The 20,752-nt window shown below is 36.7% G+C and overlaps 1 protein-coding gene across 1 annotated transcript in view; it reads left to right on the forward strand.

Moving 5' to 3' along the window:
• The window catches only part of ak5 (adenylate kinase 5), a 99,626-nt gene that overhangs the window by 4,033 nt on the left and 74,841 nt on the right, over nucleotides 1–20,752 (forward strand). The window contains exons 3-5 of the mRNA XM_015383069.1: nucleotides 2,598–2,765; nucleotides 10,333–10,505; nucleotides 16,726–16,839. Of these exons, the coding sequence (XP_015238555.1) occupies nucleotides 2,598–2,765; nucleotides 10,333–10,505; nucleotides 16,726–16,839 (455 nt within the window). The remainder of the gene's footprint in view (nucleotides 1–2,597; nucleotides 2,766–10,332; nucleotides 10,506–16,725; nucleotides 16,840–20,752) is intronic.

Here is a 20,752-nt window from a genome sequence, read left to right on the forward strand (position 1 = left end):
GTTAAGACAGTATGTTTTCCAGCATACACGTTTTGGCTAAAGTTCATTCAGTTTTAGTCTCACCTCTATCAATGTTTGCCTTGCTCTGGATTTTAGTTGACCATAGTGCAGTAGAGAATCTAGATTTGTTGATTGTACAATAACTAGCTAACTATTAGCCGTCAAAAGATTCTCCAACCTGAGCTGCAGATCTCTGCAGCTTCTCCAGAGTCAGCATTGGCTTCTCAGCAGCTTCCCTGAATAATACATTGGTAGGTTTGCAGTTGCAGTTTCACTGCAAAATGCTGAAATATTAGTTATGATCCTACCCTTGTTTAATCTTCTGAATAGCTACGTTCCTTGCCTTCATGATGCTGTTTCACCTGTACTGTTTTCTAACAACCCCTTCAGGCCTCCACAGATCAAATGGATTTAACCCAAGTAGGGCTGCAACTGACAATTATTTAGAAATTGATTAATCTGTAGATTATTTTTTTTCGATTAATTGATTAATAATTGGATAGCAAAAGGTTCCTTCAATAAAACTTTTTACAAAATGTATTTAGGTAAAACTAAAACAATTCCCCTTGAGGAGTTCTGAATAGAGAATATACTTTTTTTTATCTTAAATGCAAAGTTTTTTATATTTTTGTATATTTACTGCTCTAAGTTGGTTGTTGTGTCACCTACAGGCATATTTTGCAGACTCTAAGCTCCAGTTAACAATAAATCGATTTCTAAATTAGTTGATGATTATTTCAATAATCGATTAATCATGATTAATCCAATTAATTGTTTCAGCCGTAATTTCAAGAATAAAGCACAAGCAGACGGACTCTGCTTATTGATTTTTAAGTCTTGGATAATAACATTTTTTTCTTTTTGCTAAATACTATTTAATTCAATTCAGTTTATTTCTATAGCGCCAATTCACAACACATGTCATCTCAAGTCACTTTACAGTTCACCAGATCATACAGTCAAATTGATTCAAAGTTTTCTATCTAAGAAAAACCAGGTGATTGCATCAACTCATGATTCAAAGGCAATTCCTCACACTAAGCATGCTTGTAGCGACAGTGGAGAGGAAAACACCCCACTTTAATAGGAAGAACCTCCAGCAGAACCAGGCTCAGTGTGAGCGGCCATCTGCCGAGGCTGACTGGGGTTACAGGAGACAGAAGCAAAGATAGAAAAAGCAGCTGTAAAAGGCGGCCCTGTCCAGGAAACACAGAGCCAGGCAGACGAGCTCCGAGCCAGCTCCCATGTCAGAGGATGAAGAGAGTACATCCAGCCAGTCATAGTCAAAGAAACAGGACTACACTGAAAAACAGGCCTAAAATGATAACATGGTGAATTGTATTTTTCTTGCTTTAACATTAGAAGATTCCATACATTTTCAGGTGCCTGAGGACGCAACATCCATATGCTAAAAAGGTTTTATACAGGTATAAACACTATGAGAATATCCAGACATTATGTGCCAGAGAGGAATGTGTTTTATAGCACAGTATGCATATTAAGCCAAAAAAAACAGTACCAAACCTTTGAAGAGGTCAACCGAAACTGTTTACAGAGAGAAAAAAGGAAGATAAATAATTAAATAAGATACAAAGATCTTACTATTTTAAGATAAAAATTAATGTGAATTGTTTATTTTTATGTTTCTGTTTTTCATCATAAAACAATGATTGTAAGATTTAGATGAATGACAGGGAGAATTTACAGCTACACTATGATAGTGTGTTATGCTGCAGAAGGGGACTGATGCACTTTACAGAACAGAAATCGTTATAAGTGAAGAACACTCCAAGAAAACATTACAACAAATTTCCTTCCAATTAGTCAATTAAGTCAGTGTTTTGGAGTGGGCATCACCAAAAGCCTCAGTCTCAGTCCCATAAACCAAAATGTAGGCAAAGATTAAATGTGTTATGCTTTTGACCCATGTAATAAAGTTGAAATGCTGCAAAACACTTTGGAAATATATGAAAAATTATAAGTACAACAGCAACTGTCTTCTATTCTGTCAATGCTTATGTAAAAGAAACTAAAAGTATATTTAAATCAACGTCACAGAATAAGGAAAATGTTTCATAAACTTCTGTATTTATAGTCTACTTTGTGTTGGTCTATCAGTAAAATTCTAATATAATGAAACTAGAGTTGGGGTTCTAATATGAAATATGCAAAACTTCAAATGTTTTGAATAATTTATTATTTTGGCTTTTTGCATTGAGGAAAGTAAAAGTACTGATCTAGCAGAAGTCAAATAAATTGTTTAAATATACAGCAGCAGCTCTTGATCGCATGGAGCAGATTGCATCAGTGATTAATGTCTGTATTAACTGCATTAATGTTTTCAAAGTTAAATGATCAATGCTTTAATAAGAAAGCCCAGGATAATTGCCATTCTTAACGAGAAGGCTATATGTGCATCTAAATTACTGTTAATAACAGTTCATCAATTCCTGAAGCCAATGACAGGAAAAATGTTGCTCCTTAAGACAAAACCCATTTGCTCATCAGGGCATCAGCAGAATGATTTCAAAGATTTGATTACATAAAATCTCATTTCTAACCTCTTGCTGTGTTTTTTTTTTTTTTGTGTGTGCCAGTGTTGCCTGACAGCCCCAACTTCCCCTACAGACGGTATGACCGCCTCCCTCCCATCAGCCAATTCTCCATTGAGAGCGACTCGGACCTGTCAGAGACGGCCGAGCTCATAGAGGAGTATGAGGTGTTCGACCCTTCCAGGCCGCGACCCAAAGTCATCCTCGTCATTGGTAAAGGAGCATTGCAAAACACCAACATTGGAAGTATACTTTTAGTCTGAGGGATTCATTGGGAGTTGTTGTTTTCTGTTAGATAAGAAGCAAATATTATAACAGTGCTGGTTTAATTTGTATTAAGGATATAAAACTGAATAGTGCTTTTCATTTGCTTTGCTGATCTAAAACTATGTGGTGTGGATACGAATCTATGACCTGGGATGGAGTGTGTGTCTGTTTCCTGGTATTCAAACATAACTCCGCCTCTCTCTGTTCATATCATCAGGGTAGATCTTGCTGTATGTCCCTCAGTGTGTTTGACACTCCTAATCTGATTTCCTTGGCGTGCCTGCTTCAGGCTGTCAAATAATCTCATTTATCATGATAATCACACATGCCTTTTCCTCAGCAAGAGTAGAAATCATAGTTTATCTCAAACATAACTTCAAGAGAGTTTTTATAAGTAAGTAAGAGAAATACTACTGTCGTTTCTTAGAGATTTTTTAAAGTGGCCTTTGCTTTTATTGGGCTCTTTACACTCTTCATGGAGTGGCTGATAGGTGTTTGTCCTTGCAGCACAAAGGCAGTCTTCACCCTCCTTTTTGTTAGCTCACTGCACCCTGGTTTTGAACAGAAAAGTAGCACGACAGTAACAGTCACCTCCGCAAATGATCATGCTGAATGTTTTCTCTGACAGGTTTGCATAGAGATGTTAGCTGTTTGGAGGATGTTTAGACGTGACAGAGTCAGGAAGTACAAAATGCTTTCCCCAAAAAAACCATCTCTATCTTTTTTATCATTACCCAAGGAAAACAATAAATAGCCTCAAACTCTATCCTATGGCATGGAGGCAGATCTGTTGTCATTCCTGTTTCCAAAATCAGTGGTGCTAACATGAATACTTTAAAAGCTACTATCCTTCAGCTTTTGCATGCATCACTTTCTAAACACACCTCATTTGAACAGCTGAATTTCCTCATCAGCATTCAGTTCTGCAGAGGGTTGGTACTGAGCCACTGACATGGTGCAGGGGCCTAGGAAGGATGCATTTAATAGTTGCAGTATAGTAGTCCTTTTAGGACTAGACTTGGGTTCCCCTAGTCTAGATCACCAAGAGTCTTAAGAGTTTACTTTTAAGTTTTGTTCTGTTCAATTGAGTAGTTGATATGTTTATGGAGACTGAGATGGCCTGAAGGTTACCTTGTGTGTAGTAAACTGATTCTTCTTTGGGCCATTATATTACTAAAATACCATATGATAGCTTTAGAGATATTCTGTATATCTTTATTCAAAATATCTTGGCAATTAAAGGCTTCCGCTAATAAATATCAGCTCAGATCTTGACTAATTAGCTGAATCAGATATTGTTGATTTGATATCAGGTATAGATAATGCAGTTTACTGTACTTTACATGGAAAAGTTTATTTTTTTTTTTAATTTACCTTTTTTTTTAACCATTGTTTTTGTCAATGCTAAAGCCTTCACTCACATGGCAAGATATATGGTTCATTCATTCATCAGTTAAATCAGAAAGGTATCGGATTGTGGCCGATACCCTCAGCCAATGTCTTTGTTTCAGATTGGATCAGAAAAAAACTGGACCGGTGCATCTTTAACTTCAATTAAATTTGGGTTTCAATATTGCTGTGTTTTAGGATCGGTTGTTGTTCAAAAGTGCAGCCTCCTGTTGTCATGCGGCTGCCTTCAACATAGGCTGCCCCACTGCTAGCCTAGCAGACAAACAAAACGAACGGCTCGGTCATTTCTGCATTATTGCCACGTGACTTTGATGCTATATTTAGCACCTTTTCAGACCCCTCTAGCAACTTTTTTCAAGAAAGCAACTAGTAACTTTTCCCTGTGTTGGAGACATTGGTGAATACACATGGTAGGACTGATCGCTCAGTTAAATGTTTTCAGTTAATGAGCGAGCCCTTCAGCTGCAGCAGCTGTCTTCATTCAGAAAGCAAAGTGACCCGCCTCTATTTTGCAATCGAACATGAGCCACACATGCGCAAAGCTTGCAGTTAAGCCCCACGGATTAAAAATGAAAAAAATATATGTAATATTTAGTACTGTTGTTCATTTAAAACTGTTGCAGTAAAGTGGAATAGCATGTGGGCGTGGTTTCAATGTGGGGCCCCAGTGTCTCAGAGCAGACTTTAAGGGTCTGGTGTGGCCCAGCCAGAGACCTATTTAGAATCTGATGGATAGTCTCTCAAGGGAGCCAATAACTAGGGTTATTTGGAAGAGACTTCATCATAAATTGATTTCTGCGTAGATATTTGACTGGTAATGAGTGAGAATGGTGTAAGTCATTTTCAAGTGTTTTTTTTAATATAAATTGTGAACAACTCATTTTTTAAATGTGTTATACTAATCTTAATACATATTTCTGAAAACAGTTTTGTTAGTTTAGTTAGAATTTATTGTCCTCTTAATTACCATTTCACTTTCAGAGATCCTTTTCATATTTCCTGTCAAAAACAAACTTTTTATTTAAAATAAAAATTATTTTCAATCTAAATGTGTCAAGGGTATGTATACATTATAATACAAACTTGTTCTTTAAAGGTTTTTATGCTACTTGATGACTTTATGAATGAGTATTAGAGCCTCATGAAGTCATTTTTGTGTTATGTTGAGGATTTAATGCCTTGAAGCTTAAAGGCAGTTTTTAGTACAGCTGTCTAAGCTGCAAATCGTCCCCAAGGTTCATGCTGCAATGCCGTTATTAAGTTTAATTAATGAACATATTTCTAAGGGGGGCGACTTGCTGTTGCTGAACTCGTCTCTTAGGGAAGGTGTTGAAGACAAACATGCTTTGAACCTGTTTTCTCTCAGGGTCTCATGGTTTACTCTCATTTTAGACTTTATTAAAATTCTACATTTGATTTTTTCCCATTAAGTTGTTGTCCTTCTTGTGGGTTTCATAATTTTCTTTTTTGTTTCCATAAATATAATGTGTTTTATGTAAAAAAAAAAAAAAAAAAAAAAAAAAGATGTCCTCTGGGTTTCTAGAGGTTGAGGTTTATTTTTCCCTCTCAGGATGTCTTTTCCCAGGCTTACACTCTCTGGAAATATGTAGACTTTTTATATTGGATTTCCTGTTCTGCGGAACAGTTATTTTTTTCTGCGATCAAACCATTAGTTTTAGTTTTCATTTATCCCATTTCTGTTTATTTTGCAATTTTTGCTGTTAAGTGCTACCACTTATGTTTTTAGAATATGTGTTAAAAGCTACAAGACTAGCAAATACAACAAAAAAAGTTTCTAAAGCAAATGTGTTTTCTGTATTAAAGTTGATTGGAGGGGGCAGTAAAAATGGGATAAATCTACATGTTTAAATCCATGATTCTTATAGTTAACATTCTAAGGTGATTTAGATAATAGAGGTCTGACTTCATTAAAGTCCTGCAGCCGTGTGTGCATTAAGTGATTTATGTTTGAGGAGAACAATTAGCAGATAGAGAGGAGGGTTTCTGTTGGCATGGATAAACAGAAAAACTCAACCTAAATACGTGCTTAAAGGTATAGTGGAGGGTGTTGTTTTTCCGGATGGATCATCTAAATAAGTGGTCCTCCTAACTGTGAATCATTCTGGTGATATGTTTACGAAAGGCCGTCCTACATGCTTGACCCGTAAAGCCCCTGTCACACCTTGACGATTTAGCCAGCTTATGCCTGACGTCCCAGAATCTTCTAAAAAGTATTCAGAATAAGTCCAGAGCGTATGTCCAACGACAGCCTCACTTATGCATATTGCGCGATAATGCCCATGAGATGTCACAGGCCAGTGTCCTTAGGGGGCAGCAATGCGGCAGAGGTTTCCGTCCTGCATAAAAAAATGTCTTTGATTGCGGTATTAACCTAGCTGATGTTTACCGCCCGCCAAAAAAAAATAATAAATGAAAAAGAAAGAAAGAGGGTTTGCAGTCGCAGCAGATTCAGCGTCATGTCTACTAGGAAGTTTGTCGGTGGTGGGCGTGAATGCAGGGAGGATCCATTACACTCACCTTCTCACTCACCCTATGATGGGGATGAAGTCTGCAGGACAACTGACGGTTTCCTCCTATGAACCACCTTTTATACCAAAACGCTGCCAATATGCCATTATATGGTAGCTGCACTTTGGAAACATGTTCGGCGGTCATCTGGAACTCGTCAAATAGGTTGATATGCGTTAGAGACAAGTTCTTGATAAGTTACATATAAGTTATGCACAGGTTACTCATAGGTTTTGGATAAGCTAGGTACAACTACTTATGAATAACTTACACTTAACGTATGTCAATGATCACATAACTTACCTGTAACTTATGGCCCATGTATGAGCTTATGCTGGCATACGTCAGGATACGTCGACACACTTGCTGTATGTCGATGCTTGTCAGTGTGCCTCAAAGTGCTTATAACTTATACAAGACTGACCCATAACTTATCAAGCGTATGCCAGCGGCTTTGACAGGTATTTTCCTATGTAAGACATAGGTTATCGAAATTATTGAGGTGTGCCGGACTTTAGAGGGTTTTGTCTTTTTTCTGTTCATAGAGCTACAGTGAGCTACAGTTTCAGACATTCATTAAAGCTCACCTTTCTTTATGTAAAGAAAAGAAGGGCCACAGAAGAGGCAGATATATCCCGGAATGCTTTGTGCGGCGAGCTCTACTCGCAAAGCATTATGGGATTTGCTGTCACAGGGGCCCGCTGTCGCCATAGTCTGTCGCTACACGACAGCGGCCACTATTAAAAAAGAAGTAGCAAGCACTGCGTCTTAGAGGAGAAGTTAAGTGACCAACGGGGAGCAAAAAGAAGTGATCATCTGTCCGAACGGTAAGTTAACTGAGTTTGCTATAAAGTCCAATATATAGTCCACGCTCTGTATAGCGATTAAGGGATTTAGGGGTTAGGGCGGACATTAGGAGACGGTAAGCTTGGATAAGCTATGAGAACAGCAAATTTTAAACAGAGCGTGCACGAGGAGAAATTAGCTTGTGCATGCTCTCAGACCCGTTTAATAGGCGTTCCCTCTCGATAGCGGGTACAGGGTTGTGCATGTGCTTTTTAGGATATTTATACACTTTGTTAGAGACTCTAGCACTTATGCTAATTATATTTGCAAAGTGACACATTTTCTTAAATATTTTCGTTTCTGGTGGGTGTAAGATATGGAACTACAGTATAACGATTACAGTTAGTTTCCTCTTTTATATTTGTTGCCATAAATTTTTCTTAGCTTTAACCAGATGCTAACATCCTGGTTAGTTTTAGAACTTTAAATAAGCTTTGTTTCAAGTCTTTCTTCAACATTACATTGTGAAAACATAAGACTCTTGTCCTTAGACTTGCATTTTAGACATAATCGTTATTTAATGCACATATGTGCCACTACCGTCTACCTTTTTCCTGATGATGCTGTAGAATTAATAGTGTTTGCAACATTTTGTAAGAAAGGAGAAGAGTTTTCCAACTGTATGTTTTCAGGTTACTACTTTGCATCTCAGCTTTGTTTTGAAAAGAGCACGTAGGGATGTGTCCCTGCAAAGCTTGGGGGCTTTGCCTCTTCCTGCTTTGCATGCGATGGCATGACTGATGTTATTGTGCTTACTGTTGAACAAACAGAAGGATAAAACTTAACTTTTGTATTTAAAATGTTGCCAAATGGTGTACAATAAAACTAACAGTATGTAACTGAGTGAGTGTAAGTACCCACCTCTACCTGTCTCATCAGGGATCATTTTTCTCCTTCGACAGATTTTTTTTAAATTCCACTTTACTTATATTTAGTATTTATTTTTTTTAACCTTTGTTTGTTTTGTTGAATTTTTTTATTTTGTTTGTAGCACATAGGCTACCTATGTTAAGTGCTCTACAAATATAACTTACATTGTAATTAGTTTTTTTAAATTTAAATAACTTTTCAATTATTAATTAATTATTACCTCCATCTATTTGGCTGTGAACCTCATCTTTCTTTTACAGCCCCTCTCAAACTACAGTAAAACGTGCAATCTGCTCAAACTGGTCTTCAAATCTTAACATTTATGCAGCAATTGTTTTAGATCACCTGCTACATCTCCACTTATACCATGTACTGCAAAAGAATTGCACATGCAATTTTACTCATTCCAACAAAGTAAAAAAAAAAAAAAACACTGGACTTTGTTTTCCCAGTTTGAAGATGTTTCACTTTCCATCCAGGAAGATTTTTTCAATTCAAAATGTGGATAAGTGTTGTGTTCCAAGCTTTATAGAGTAGCCCAACAAAGCCTTGTTATGTCTTAGAAAACATGCAAATTGAACCGGAAGAACAGGTCCACCCTTTGGTTATAGTAACGCTAATGATTCCCCATAGATACAGTAGCATAGATATTCATTTAAGGTGACAGTGATGTAGGATCCTGGAGTTTGTCCTGTAAATGAGAGTTGCTGCTTCAAACCTCTAACTCCATCTGTGTCAGTTGCTGTGTCCTGAGTTTATTTATATAATTCATCTTCAGAGAGTTGCTATTCATCCAGTCTCAAGCTTCTTATGATACATGTAATGTGTGCAACATTTTTGGCTCTGTTTTTTTGTTTTTCAGAAACCTTAACCAAGTCATGACCTTGAAAAACAAGGTGATTTTTCATGCAAACTGCCATCTCAGGAAAATTTGTTTGGAATTGCTTTATGAAGAGAAAAAGTAAAGGCAAGGCAAGGCAAATTTATTTGTATAGCACAATTCAGTACAAAGACAATGTCAAGTGCTTTACATGATTAAAGTATAAGAAAATAAAACAGAATCAAAGCAAGTAGGGAAAAAAATGCTGAAACAAAAAACGTTAAAAACAGTTGGACTAAAGAAAATAAAAAATTTGAACTAAGGATGTTTCAGTTGAACTGTTTTACTAGAACAGTCGAAGGCAATCCTAAACAAATGTGTTTTTAGTCTTGATTTAAAGGAACTCAGGCTTTCCGCACTTTTATAGTTTTCTGGAAGTTTGTTCCAGATAAGTGGAGCATAGGAACTAAATGCTGCTTCTCCATGTTTAGTTCTGGTTCTCCAGTACTCCATGCAAAAAAATCACCTGAAGTATGTCACAAAGTAAAGGCACAAGTAAAAGTAAAAGTCTGAACAAGCTGGAAATGAAAGAATAAAGAAGCATTTGAGTTTTTATATGGCTTTCCTTTAATTTAGCTTTCTTCTGTGTGTTTCACACCAACATATTAATTAGGTACCGACTCCTTTAGGCTCTTTTTCTCAAAATATCAACCTCACATGCTTCTGAAAGGTAAACATTTAATATCTGAAGTTCTGCTTCATGTTGATAAGAAAAGACTGGCACCATTATTCAAATGATATTTGGTGAAAAGAGAAGATGTCTCACCAAATGTAGGGAATTCACGCTTACCTGTTTCTTTAGGCCATCCACCTCCACAGATACACATGGAACTAAGCGCATCCACACACACTCTTACACAGGCCTGATTTCTCTCACCCATACTCACTCACACACCCACACCCATAATGTTTCACACACATACGCACATATGACAACAAAGCTCCCCAAAACATCAACAGCTCTCCCTCTGTGCTTAGGTGGCCCTGGCAGTGGCAAAGGAACACAGAGCCTGAAAATCGCAGAGCGCTACGGCTTCCAGTACATGTCTGTGGGCGAACTGCTGAGGAAGAAGATGATCCATAACGCCACAAGCAACAGAAAGTGGAGCCTGATCGCCAAAATCATCACCAACGGAGAGCTGGCACCGCAGGTAACTGAGAAACTGAGAGGGAGACATGTTAGCGGGGGCGAGATGGACAAAATATTTGAGGAGGGATGAGTGGCATGTCCGCACACTCAGGTCAAGTTGTTATCACAGCAAGCATGCAATAAAGACCTAACTGGCAGAAGCTGCATCACAAGCATGCGGTAGAAGCAAGATGCTTATCTGTCTTATTAGCATCCATCTATCTAAGATAATTACTCCGCTTGGGAGAAAATGAGCACTGACCCCTCCTGTGCTTGTTTACGCTTCACTCTTTCAAACACAGTACCTAGAATAATTATTATACAATAACATTTCCCCTGTTCAGTTTCTGGTAATAACAGGATACAGCTCGAAGGATTTTGTGCAAGGCTGTAGCTTTTATTAAAAACTAACTCAAAGCGACATCTCAAATGTTGAAGAACAGAATGTTTTTCATTAAAACAGCTGCAGCTGAGATTAAGCCGTCATCTGTCCACCGCCATGCTTACCAAATGCTAGGCAAACCTTATGGGCTGCATAACAGAAACCTTTAACTTCTCATTGGTTTTAATTTGGCCCTTCAAAGAAAATATCTCAGTTCAGCTTTAAGCTGAAAATAAATACCAGAAACCTTTTATAGTTAATGATCATCATAGGCATTTGTTTAATTTGAGCGCAAAGCTGTCCATTTTTTCCCTCTGGAACTTTAAGTTTACCTTAGGTCCTAAAAATGTTAATTAAATCATATTAGAATCAACAGATTGTAATCAAAAGCAGTGTATACTTTCAAACTGAAAATATATATTTTTTTACTTTTATTACACAGACTTTATGTTTATAGATTAAAAAAAAGCCCCAATATAAGCTAATTTTATTTAGCTGTTGATGTTCGTTACGATAACTACATCACCTTATTAAATACAAAAGCAGAAAAAAACAACACTCAAATAGTTTACTTTTTAAGGGGAAAAAAGCTAAAAGCGTTCCATGCCTTTCTGGAAATATAACACCTTTCTGTCTAGTATTAAAAGGTGTTTGGCCATTAGAGCTTCGTAAAGCCGCAAAAGAGAAAGAAAATCTGTATCTACTTTCTACCCTGATCACCCAGACTGATACATCATATACTCAGTTTATCTGTAAACGTAAAGGAGCTGGTACAGCTCTATTTTAAAGGCTGGGCTAATAACACGTTTTTGGTTTTTTGGAGGGTTTTTTAGAAAAGCTCTAACAGCAGCCAGCTGTTGAAATTTTATGCTGTAAACACTTTTTTAGGCCATGATAAAGAACATTAATAAAACATAGCTCCATTGCAGCTGCAATCTTGACTGACTGCAGAAAAAAGTCGCTGTTGTATTAGGAGCGTGATTGGACCGGTCTGTTTTAGACCGGAGAGTATTAAGCCTTACCATGCCCTGTCTATGTCAGTCTGGGGTCCGCTACATGAAGCAGGTTTAACAAATTGAGATTAAAATCTGCAACACTAAACTGATCTAGCCTAAAATCATGAACTCTGAGTGTTCAGTTTGACAACGGCTGCTATGAATTAGTTCAATCAGTTTTAACTAAGTCCATTCAGAGGTAAGTGCGTACACAACAAGTATGAAAAGCCATTATGAGCGGAGCATCGATTGGATGAATCACCATGACAACAGGCAACAGGAAGTGCTTATTTCACCCCACTGGAACTAGTGATTATAATGAAGAAATGGAAAAAAATTAAATAAAAAAGAATAATGTGTTTCAAAGACAGAGAAACAGCGCTACAGCCACAAAGGATAGAAAGGTGGCGAAGGAGAAGATTGTTGCTCGAGTTAATGCGTAAGTTTATATGAAGTGGGCTATGGCAGGCCGGTTTTACATTTATTAAAAGCACTCCTTTCTGTTGTTCCATTTATAGATCACTTAACTATATATATTTTCTAAATTACATTTTTGTAGCATAAACTGAATTTTAGAAAGTAAAAAAAAGATTGTGTGCCTGCATCAATTTAACTTCACTAATGTAACCCTATAAAGTGCTTAAAACAAAACAATCCAACTCCTAGGAGAGGACCTCTAACCCCATCATCTACCCTGTCCTTCCTCAGCACCTCTACTGCACCATATTCTTATTCCCCTCTATTTATGCTATAGGATTTTATCATTTCCCCTCTGTTAGCAGAGCCTGATCAGTGGTTCTAAGTACCTTATAGGTTTAATAATAACTGCATTTTTATTACCCGATCTTTAGTTTGCTTTAGACATAAGCATCAGTTTAAACATATATATGAATTCCTCAGTAAATAGCAAAAAACATGTGGACTTTAGTTTATTATAGACTTAGTGTAAATAAGATGCAAAGACTCAAAACCATCCACGTGATAAGTCATTTTTTTTCTCTTATTCTATATGAGGCATTAAATATTCTGTACTAGATATTATATCTCAGAATGGCTGGGGTAATTTTGCATGTGTTTTATTTAGAGGATAGTTTATTTTTATGCCAGCACAGAACCTTTGATGCATTGCTGTTGCTTGAAGGTCGTAACAGTCACAAGTCTTGGTCCTCGTCATAGAGAGCCCATTTTAGCTCGATTACTCCCATGAATTATCCTCAGCAACTGTCACACTCGTCGTTCATCATCCTTTTTCTGGCATGTCTGAGACATCGCTTTGCCCTTGCAGCAGTTCAGTTCAGATGTCAGCTAAGGGGCGGATAAGACAAACAGCAAAGTAGGCCAATGAGAAAACATATCAGGAAGTGGCTGTTAGGCACCAAGTACATACAGTAAGTTTTAGTTTTGGTTATATATTTTTTTCAGCTCTCTTGATAATGACAGGGAATTTATCTGCTGTTACTTTAATTATTTCTGCAAGGTCCTCACTGACGTTCAAAAAAAATTCAAGTTCAAAAAAATTCAAAAAAAAGATTCAAGGAAAGCTACAGTCCCTTGATTTAAGAAAAACACCCCAACTTTTGCTACCTTAAAATTCTACATATTTAATGTAATAAACCAGCATAAGTTTTCATTTTGAATTGAGCAAGAAATTTGAGGTTTTATAAACTCTGAGAACTGTCCTGTACTTTCTGATTATGTAAGAATAAAGCAGAAGTGTAAGCCTACCAAGAAGAGGCTGTGCACCTTCTGACTCTATTAGAGAAGGCAATTTTGGAGGCGTTTCTGCTTCAAAACACCTCACCTTTTTATTCACTTATTAGTAGAGCTTGACTGCATGCTTGTAAAGCATTGGATGGAGGAGTTTAGGGTAAGGGATATAGTTTAAGTCTATTGTGCAAGAGACATACCAGAAAAAGGCATGTAGTTGCATTTAAAGGAGTTTTTACACTGCATGGACTCAGGGGAACTGAATGAGCTTAACAAATTCACATTTCTTGAGTACTTTGAAAATCACAAATCTTTTTTGGTTGTAACATATAGAGAGGTATGGCATTGTATAGGTTTCCTAACTTTTACAGAAGCTTAGTTTATGTCTGTCATATAAATTAATTTTTTATGGTGATTATTACTGTGTCAATGCTCAGTCGCTGCCAATGATCCAATAGGGCTGGAAGTGCTTATGAAGCACCACTTCACTCAGCAAAAATGCTGCTTGTCTCTCTGTTCTAAACCTCTTTGCTCTGAGAAATTTCTCTTCACAATTGAGTCATTTTTAAAAAAAAAATCTTTTTTTTTTCTATTCCGTTGTTCTTAAGATTAAGGAGCTGTGAGAATAACAATCATAGGGGGTTAAGGGATGACACAAAGCAGACGTTTATAGGTTACAATGAAAAGAGCAGTGGCTCTTTAGATTAGTTTGAATCTGTGAATGGTTGGCCCACATTTACTCTGCTCTTCTCATGTTAAAAAGAAACTAAACATTGGGCTATTTTTAGAGCAGAGCATTGCATCATGTATCTCTGCCGTACTGCAAATGACTTTCTGCCCAGAGAGATGCGTTCGTACATGTTGACCTCCAGCCATGAGGAAGTAAGTGATGCTAAAAGAAGTTGGCATTCTCTGGTTACAGGGAGTCTTCACTCTGTTGTAGTTACAAACTATTAAAGAAAGCATTGGAAAAAGATGAACGTATTATGCAGCAGGAGGTCAATGCTTTCAACAACTTCCTTTTCTGTGTTAACTCGTATGTTGTCACGTTTCTACTTCAATGTTTTTCATTGGGCCTGATGGACCAAAACAGAGTAGTGCATCCTGTACAGATGTTTCAAATAGGATTTTTTTTAAAAATGTGGCATTCTATTGACTATACTAAGAGTGGAATACAATATTAATATCTGACTTTAATATCGGCCCAGATTTTCATATCGGTGTATCTCCAATAAGTGTAATTCCACCATAGTATTTTCTAAGCTGTTGTCTGAAGGTCCTCAGACGTCAATCGAAGAGTATTATTTGACAGGTTAAGGATAACTTTGTGAAGATTGAAGCGAGATTAGGTTAACATTCCAAGCTGTAAACATATTAATACCTCATCTTAATAAAAAAGTATCCTTGAGATGACAAAAAGTGCCCAAAAAGCCTATAGTAAGCCATGGAGCTGCAGAGATCCTGGGTCGAGCTGGTAAAACATTTAGTTGTATACTAAAAAAATATGTTCTTTATGAAATAATGCAAAAGAAAGAATGTTAAGAAAGCCACAAGAAATATTGTTTGCACTTCCCCACAAGACTTTCAGGGTATAAGGTTTGTGGTCTTCGAGAAGAGGAAAAAAACAGCAACACTATTAGTACACTATCATCACAGTTAAACATGTTAGTATCCTGCTGTGAATATGATTTTCTTAGACAGAGAGAGGGATGCTGTTAGGATAATCATAAGATGGATGGAGGTAGATATTGAGCAAGAGATTCAAGAACGATAAACATACAGCCAGAGTTATGATGGGTTAGCTTAGATAGAAAGATATTCATGCATTAGAATTAACTTAGTTCACTAAATATAAAGCTGCAGGTGAACAATATTGTGAACAATATTTTGTAATAATTATAAGTTTGCTAAAAAAATAAAGGGAACACTCAAATAACACATCCCAGATCTGAATGAATGAAATTTTCCCATTGAATACTTCTGTACAAAGTTGAATGTGCAGACAACAAAATCACACAAAAATCATCAATGGAAATCAAATTTAGCAAACAAATTGGAAGAACAGGCTGATCCAACTTTGATGTAATGTCCTTAAAACGGGTCAAAATGAGGCTCAGTATTGTGTGTGGGCATGCCTGGGCATGCTTCTGATGAGGTAGAGGATGGTCTCCTGTGGGATCTCCTCCCAGACCTGGACTGAAGCATCCACCAACTCCTGGATAATCTGTGGTAAAACTCGAATTGTGGTGATTGAGACATGATGGCACAGATGTGCTCAATCGGATTCAGGTCTGGGGAACGGGTTGGCCAGTCCGTTGCTTCAATGCCTTCTGACACACTTCAGCCTCATTAAGTCTAGCATTGTCCTACTTTAGTAGGAACCCAGGGCCAACCGCACCAGCATATGGTCTAACAAGGGGTCTTAGGATCTCATCTCAGTACCTAATGGCAGTCAAGTTATTGTAAGGTCTCAGTTCAAATGAAAATATGGTCACCCTATGCTAATCTTGTTCCTATTTGCACAAAGACAGAGGTAGCGGTCCTGCTGCTGGGCTGTTGCCCCCTACTTGTGAAAATGTTAAGCTATTATCTAATCCCAGGACATTAATTTCCAAAACTATTGGCAACACAGGACAAAAATGTAATAATTAGAGTCCAGCATAAAATGTAACTAAGAATCTGTGGCAAACCTTAAACATCTATTTTCACAGTAACTAGAGATCCTTAGGCTAGACTGGTCTACAAATTTACACTGGGGAATTAAAGACAAATTAATATAATTTGCAGATTTGGACTTGTACAAACAAAATTAAAAGTTTGTTATACTACACAATGAGGCACTACTTTAGGTCATTTATAACACACAGGCAGAGTTAAATAGATTAAAGGTTTTGGATGACTTATGAAAACAGTTTAAAGGAATCTCAAGGGGGGTTGAACAATTTTTGCTTGGCAATATAAATAGTTTTCATTTAGGTTATTATGTGTTACTGAAGGAGAACCCACACTTTACTGTCTCTTCTTTGTGTTGATCAAAAACCTAATGATTTCCCTGAAGATATAGCGGAAATCCAGCTTACTACTTTATTTTTAACATAACAGCCTCGACATGGGGAGAAGGCAATCATGAATTATCCTACTTTTGTCATTTCCTTCAGGAAACCACAATAACTGAGATAAAACAGAAGATTATGAAGATCCCAGAGGCCAACGGTATCGTCATAGATGGCTTCCCTCGAGATGTTGGACAAGCTCTGTCCTTTGAAGACCAGGTGAGTCTCTGTTATTAGGCCTATTTGTCCTCGAACAATATTTTTGTCCTTGTGTCAGATGATATCCCCTGGTTTACATTTACTATCATTTGATGGGCTCATTCACCATTGCAGAGTTATCACCTCTGACCTACAAGAGCAGTAATAATGCCCTTTGACAGCATGACTTGTTAGGAGTGCTTGAAATTAAATTAGCCAGGATGCATTTGTAGAGTTACTGGTAAAGGCTCCAGTGAAAATGTTCAGAAATAACTAGAAAGTCATAATGGTAGCCATGTGCTGCAAGCCTGATAAAGTATGTAAATGAACCAGTTTCAGTCCAGCTTTCTGCCTCAGATGTTTGATCAAATCATCTGCTGCTCTGTGGGTTGTTTAACCCCACTGGTTATTTCATCTGTTTGATATCAGGAGCTGTGCAACATCATGGTGTCCATGTAGAGACATTTAGACATTTTGCTAAAACAATTGCAAAATGAGACATTTTTAAACACCTTTGCAGAAGGTGTTGCCCCCTATCTTGGGTCAGATCCCAACTCTGAGACATTTTCTGCATATCTGTCCCTTTCTCTCTCAAAAACAAGAAAAAAGAAAAAATGTGATTTGGTAAATAATTTTTCCCTGACACCACAGAAATAGATTTTCTGGTTGACTCTATAGAAAAATCAAAAAAGAATTTCAGAAATCTATATTTGATATAGATGCTATTATGCACAGCTATGAGATATTCGAGAATCATTCAAGTGCTTAAGTTTCTTAATCCTAGCCTGAATTTATTGTTCAGTCATGTTGAAAAATAAGGCGACATCCAAGTAGTTAATTTGATTCATTTGTTTGGGTTGTTCAGTCCATTGCTCTTTTTTTAAACAGGATTTCAGATTAGATTCAGCATGTTTCTTCTGTACAGACTGGAATTTCTTGTATTTATTAAGTCTGAAAAGTGCGTCAGGTCTCATAACAGCAGTGGCATTAGTTCACACTAGCCCCACTCATGATGCTTTATGTTACAACTGCTGCTTCTAACCAAGTCTTCTCCTCTCAACTCAAGCCATTAAATCATCAATTTCCCTATGTTGAACAGGTATGCGCAGAATAAGCTAAGATACTGTAGCTGTCACTGGCATTGATTCATATAGTCTTTTCAAGGAAAACTTACTCTTGATTGGGAAGTTACAGTAATAAATCAGCATCTACTACCCTAAAAATCTCAGTACATTAACATTTTATGGCTGTTCTTTTGTGGTGATATATAAATATATATCAGAAGTAGATAAAGCTGACTATTTAGGCCAACACTTCCTGTCTGAACCAACGGTTGATTAGTTAATTGTGTGAAACAAATAGGGAGATTGCTGTTAGATGGACTGGTGCTAATTAGCACATTCAAATTCACTTAGGGTGTTCAATTTACTTTTAAGTGACCTTCTGAGGGGTTAGTAGAGTCAGTTTATGGAAAAAACTAATTTAACAATTCAGTGATAAAGACTTCACTAAAGAAACAACTGAAAAAGATAGTAGTGACAGAAGTCTTTTTGGAAAATATTCATATTCTGACAATTAAGGTACCAAAGTATGCCAAATTAATATCCCCCAAAGCCTTGTACCTCTACCAACAGCATAACCTATTGATTCAAGGCCCGTTTTAACTACTTTATACTAAATTAAGGACTTACAATCTAAATATTACAGCTTGAGTTAAGACCAGTGAGAAAAAACAGTGTTGTTGCATCATTGTCTAGTACTGGTGAGCCGCTTGTAACTACAGAATCCTGTGTTTCGCTTAGAGGAATGGCCCCAGTGTGGTCTTTCAAGATTCCTTTGAATACATCTGTGATGGGAATCATTTAACCTCAATGGCATCAGGCCACATTTATATGTAGCCCTTAGTTTTAGTCCTTAAAATAAACTAACAGGAGAAAGACGGTTTGACTTACAGAGAGGGTGTCTGCTGAAAACACATAAAAAGACCTATTAAAGTTGGCTGCCAATGATTTTCAGCTAAACGTATATGATGTCAGCTCAGGAACGATGCAAAAAGCCTTTTTCATTTTCTGGCACTACTGTACATTACATACTTCTTCTGGGACACAAGATAGTTTTCAGGTATACAACTGAAAATAGAGATGCATGAAATAATGCTCCTATCTTCTATGAAATGCAAATACTAAACCCTGCATGGTGTCTGTCATGAATGTTAAAAAATAATATAAGGATGCATGCAGTCCTAAAAGCAAAGTAAAACCTATATCAGCACAAAACAAACATTTAAAGAGAAATAAAAATAGACAATGGTTGACCCCTATAGTTCAGGTAGTCAGTTATAAAACAAAATATTTTTTCTTTATAAATTTACAGCTTTCATTTATTCTGTTTTAGCACCTCGTGTGTGTAAATTAGCTGCCACTCTAAGAAGCAGTCAAGTATTAACTAATTTTTATATTTGAACTGATTATACAGTAGAGCTTCCCACTTAGTTTCAGATCTTTATTTAGCTTTTCTCTCTTACAACTTTGCCAGTTTTGTTCACAGTATTTTTAGCTGCAGATCCCCATCTCTTTTTTTATATTGTGTTATAATAAGTCGTCTTCAATGCACAGAGACCTGCTGAAACCATGAATTTGCATTGCTCTGCCGGATTCAGGATGGTTGAGCTTTGCGAGAGATTTTTTTTGTACTCTTATATCAAACTAAAACGTAACATTGAGAGTCTCCCTCCCTGCAGAGTGTATCAGGGTAGAGGATGTAACTATATTTATGGTATTTTGCCTCCATGTTTCCAAAACAAGATAATGAAACATAAGATTGAAGGTGCATGGAAATAAAAATTGTGCCATCTTCTTCCTCATCAATTTGATTTAATGCTTTTTTTTTAGGTGACACTTTGAATTTTTATAGCTCATTCTCATGCAGGCAGGTATTTACACTTAGACCCTTAAGGCCTACAGAGGTGTATTTTTTGTGCAGCGATTTTAGAGAATTTATTTGCATTACAAAGAATAGCAGAAAATCTTGACTATATTTTGCCACATTACTAAAATATGTTTTGTTATGTATTAATAGAAAAGGATGTGCAGTTACTGGCAGAATAAATGCATAATAATAATTTGCTTTTTGACCTGGTCTCCTTTAATTGTATTATCACTGGACAAGCTTAAAAAGGTTCTTAGATTTTGTAGAGGAGATTTAGCTGCATGGAGAGTGCATTTAGTAGCCTCTCTCTGGTGGTTAGAGGGACCAAACCAAACATAAAAATCATGAAATCTAACATTTTATTAAAGAGCAACTGCTCCCACTTCCCCCAAAAAACTGTAGAACACTTTTGTGAAAAAAATAAACGAAGCCCCCACCTAAAACCACCTTATTAAACTGAAACCAAATTGTTTTAATGATTATGCAATTAAAGGAAGGAATTGGTTTTCAGTTTTGTACTCTCTACTTGCCTTGACCTCTGAACAGACATAAGAGATACGAACTTATAAGGAAGCCAGATGGCAATTCTGCAATATACAATAAACAAAAATGATTGTTGAAATGTACTGATGCAGCTGTGTGAGGTGAAGAGAGTAGGATGTGAAAAATGGTAAACCTGGTTAGTTGAATAAAATGAAACTCTTAATTGGTTTTAAGCCCTGACTTTAATACTGATTGAAAGTGGTAAGGAAATTGTATTTCAGGAAATTGTAAAATTTTGCATTGTAAATGATATTTCCATAGTTTTCAATTTGTTCCTGAAATATTTCAACCTGTCCTGAAACTAAAACTCTAGAATAAAAAAGCAAAAATAAAAACTTAAAAAATGAATTCCATTTTCCTGTTAAATGTTATTTTACATTCGTTAGGATAAAAACAAATGTGTCTTTTATTTAAAAGCAGGCCTGGGTATTACTGGTTTGTTGAACTTAAAACAAATTGTGAT

Source organism: Cyprinodon variegatus, unplaced genomic scaffold, assembly GCF_000732505.1.
Source record: "Cyprinodon variegatus isolate N-32 unplaced genomic scaffold, C_variegatus-1.0 Scaffold275, whole genome shotgun sequence".
Lineage (NCBI taxonomy): Eukaryota > Metazoa > Chordata > Actinopteri > Cyprinodontiformes > Cyprinodontidae > Cyprinodon > Cyprinodon variegatus.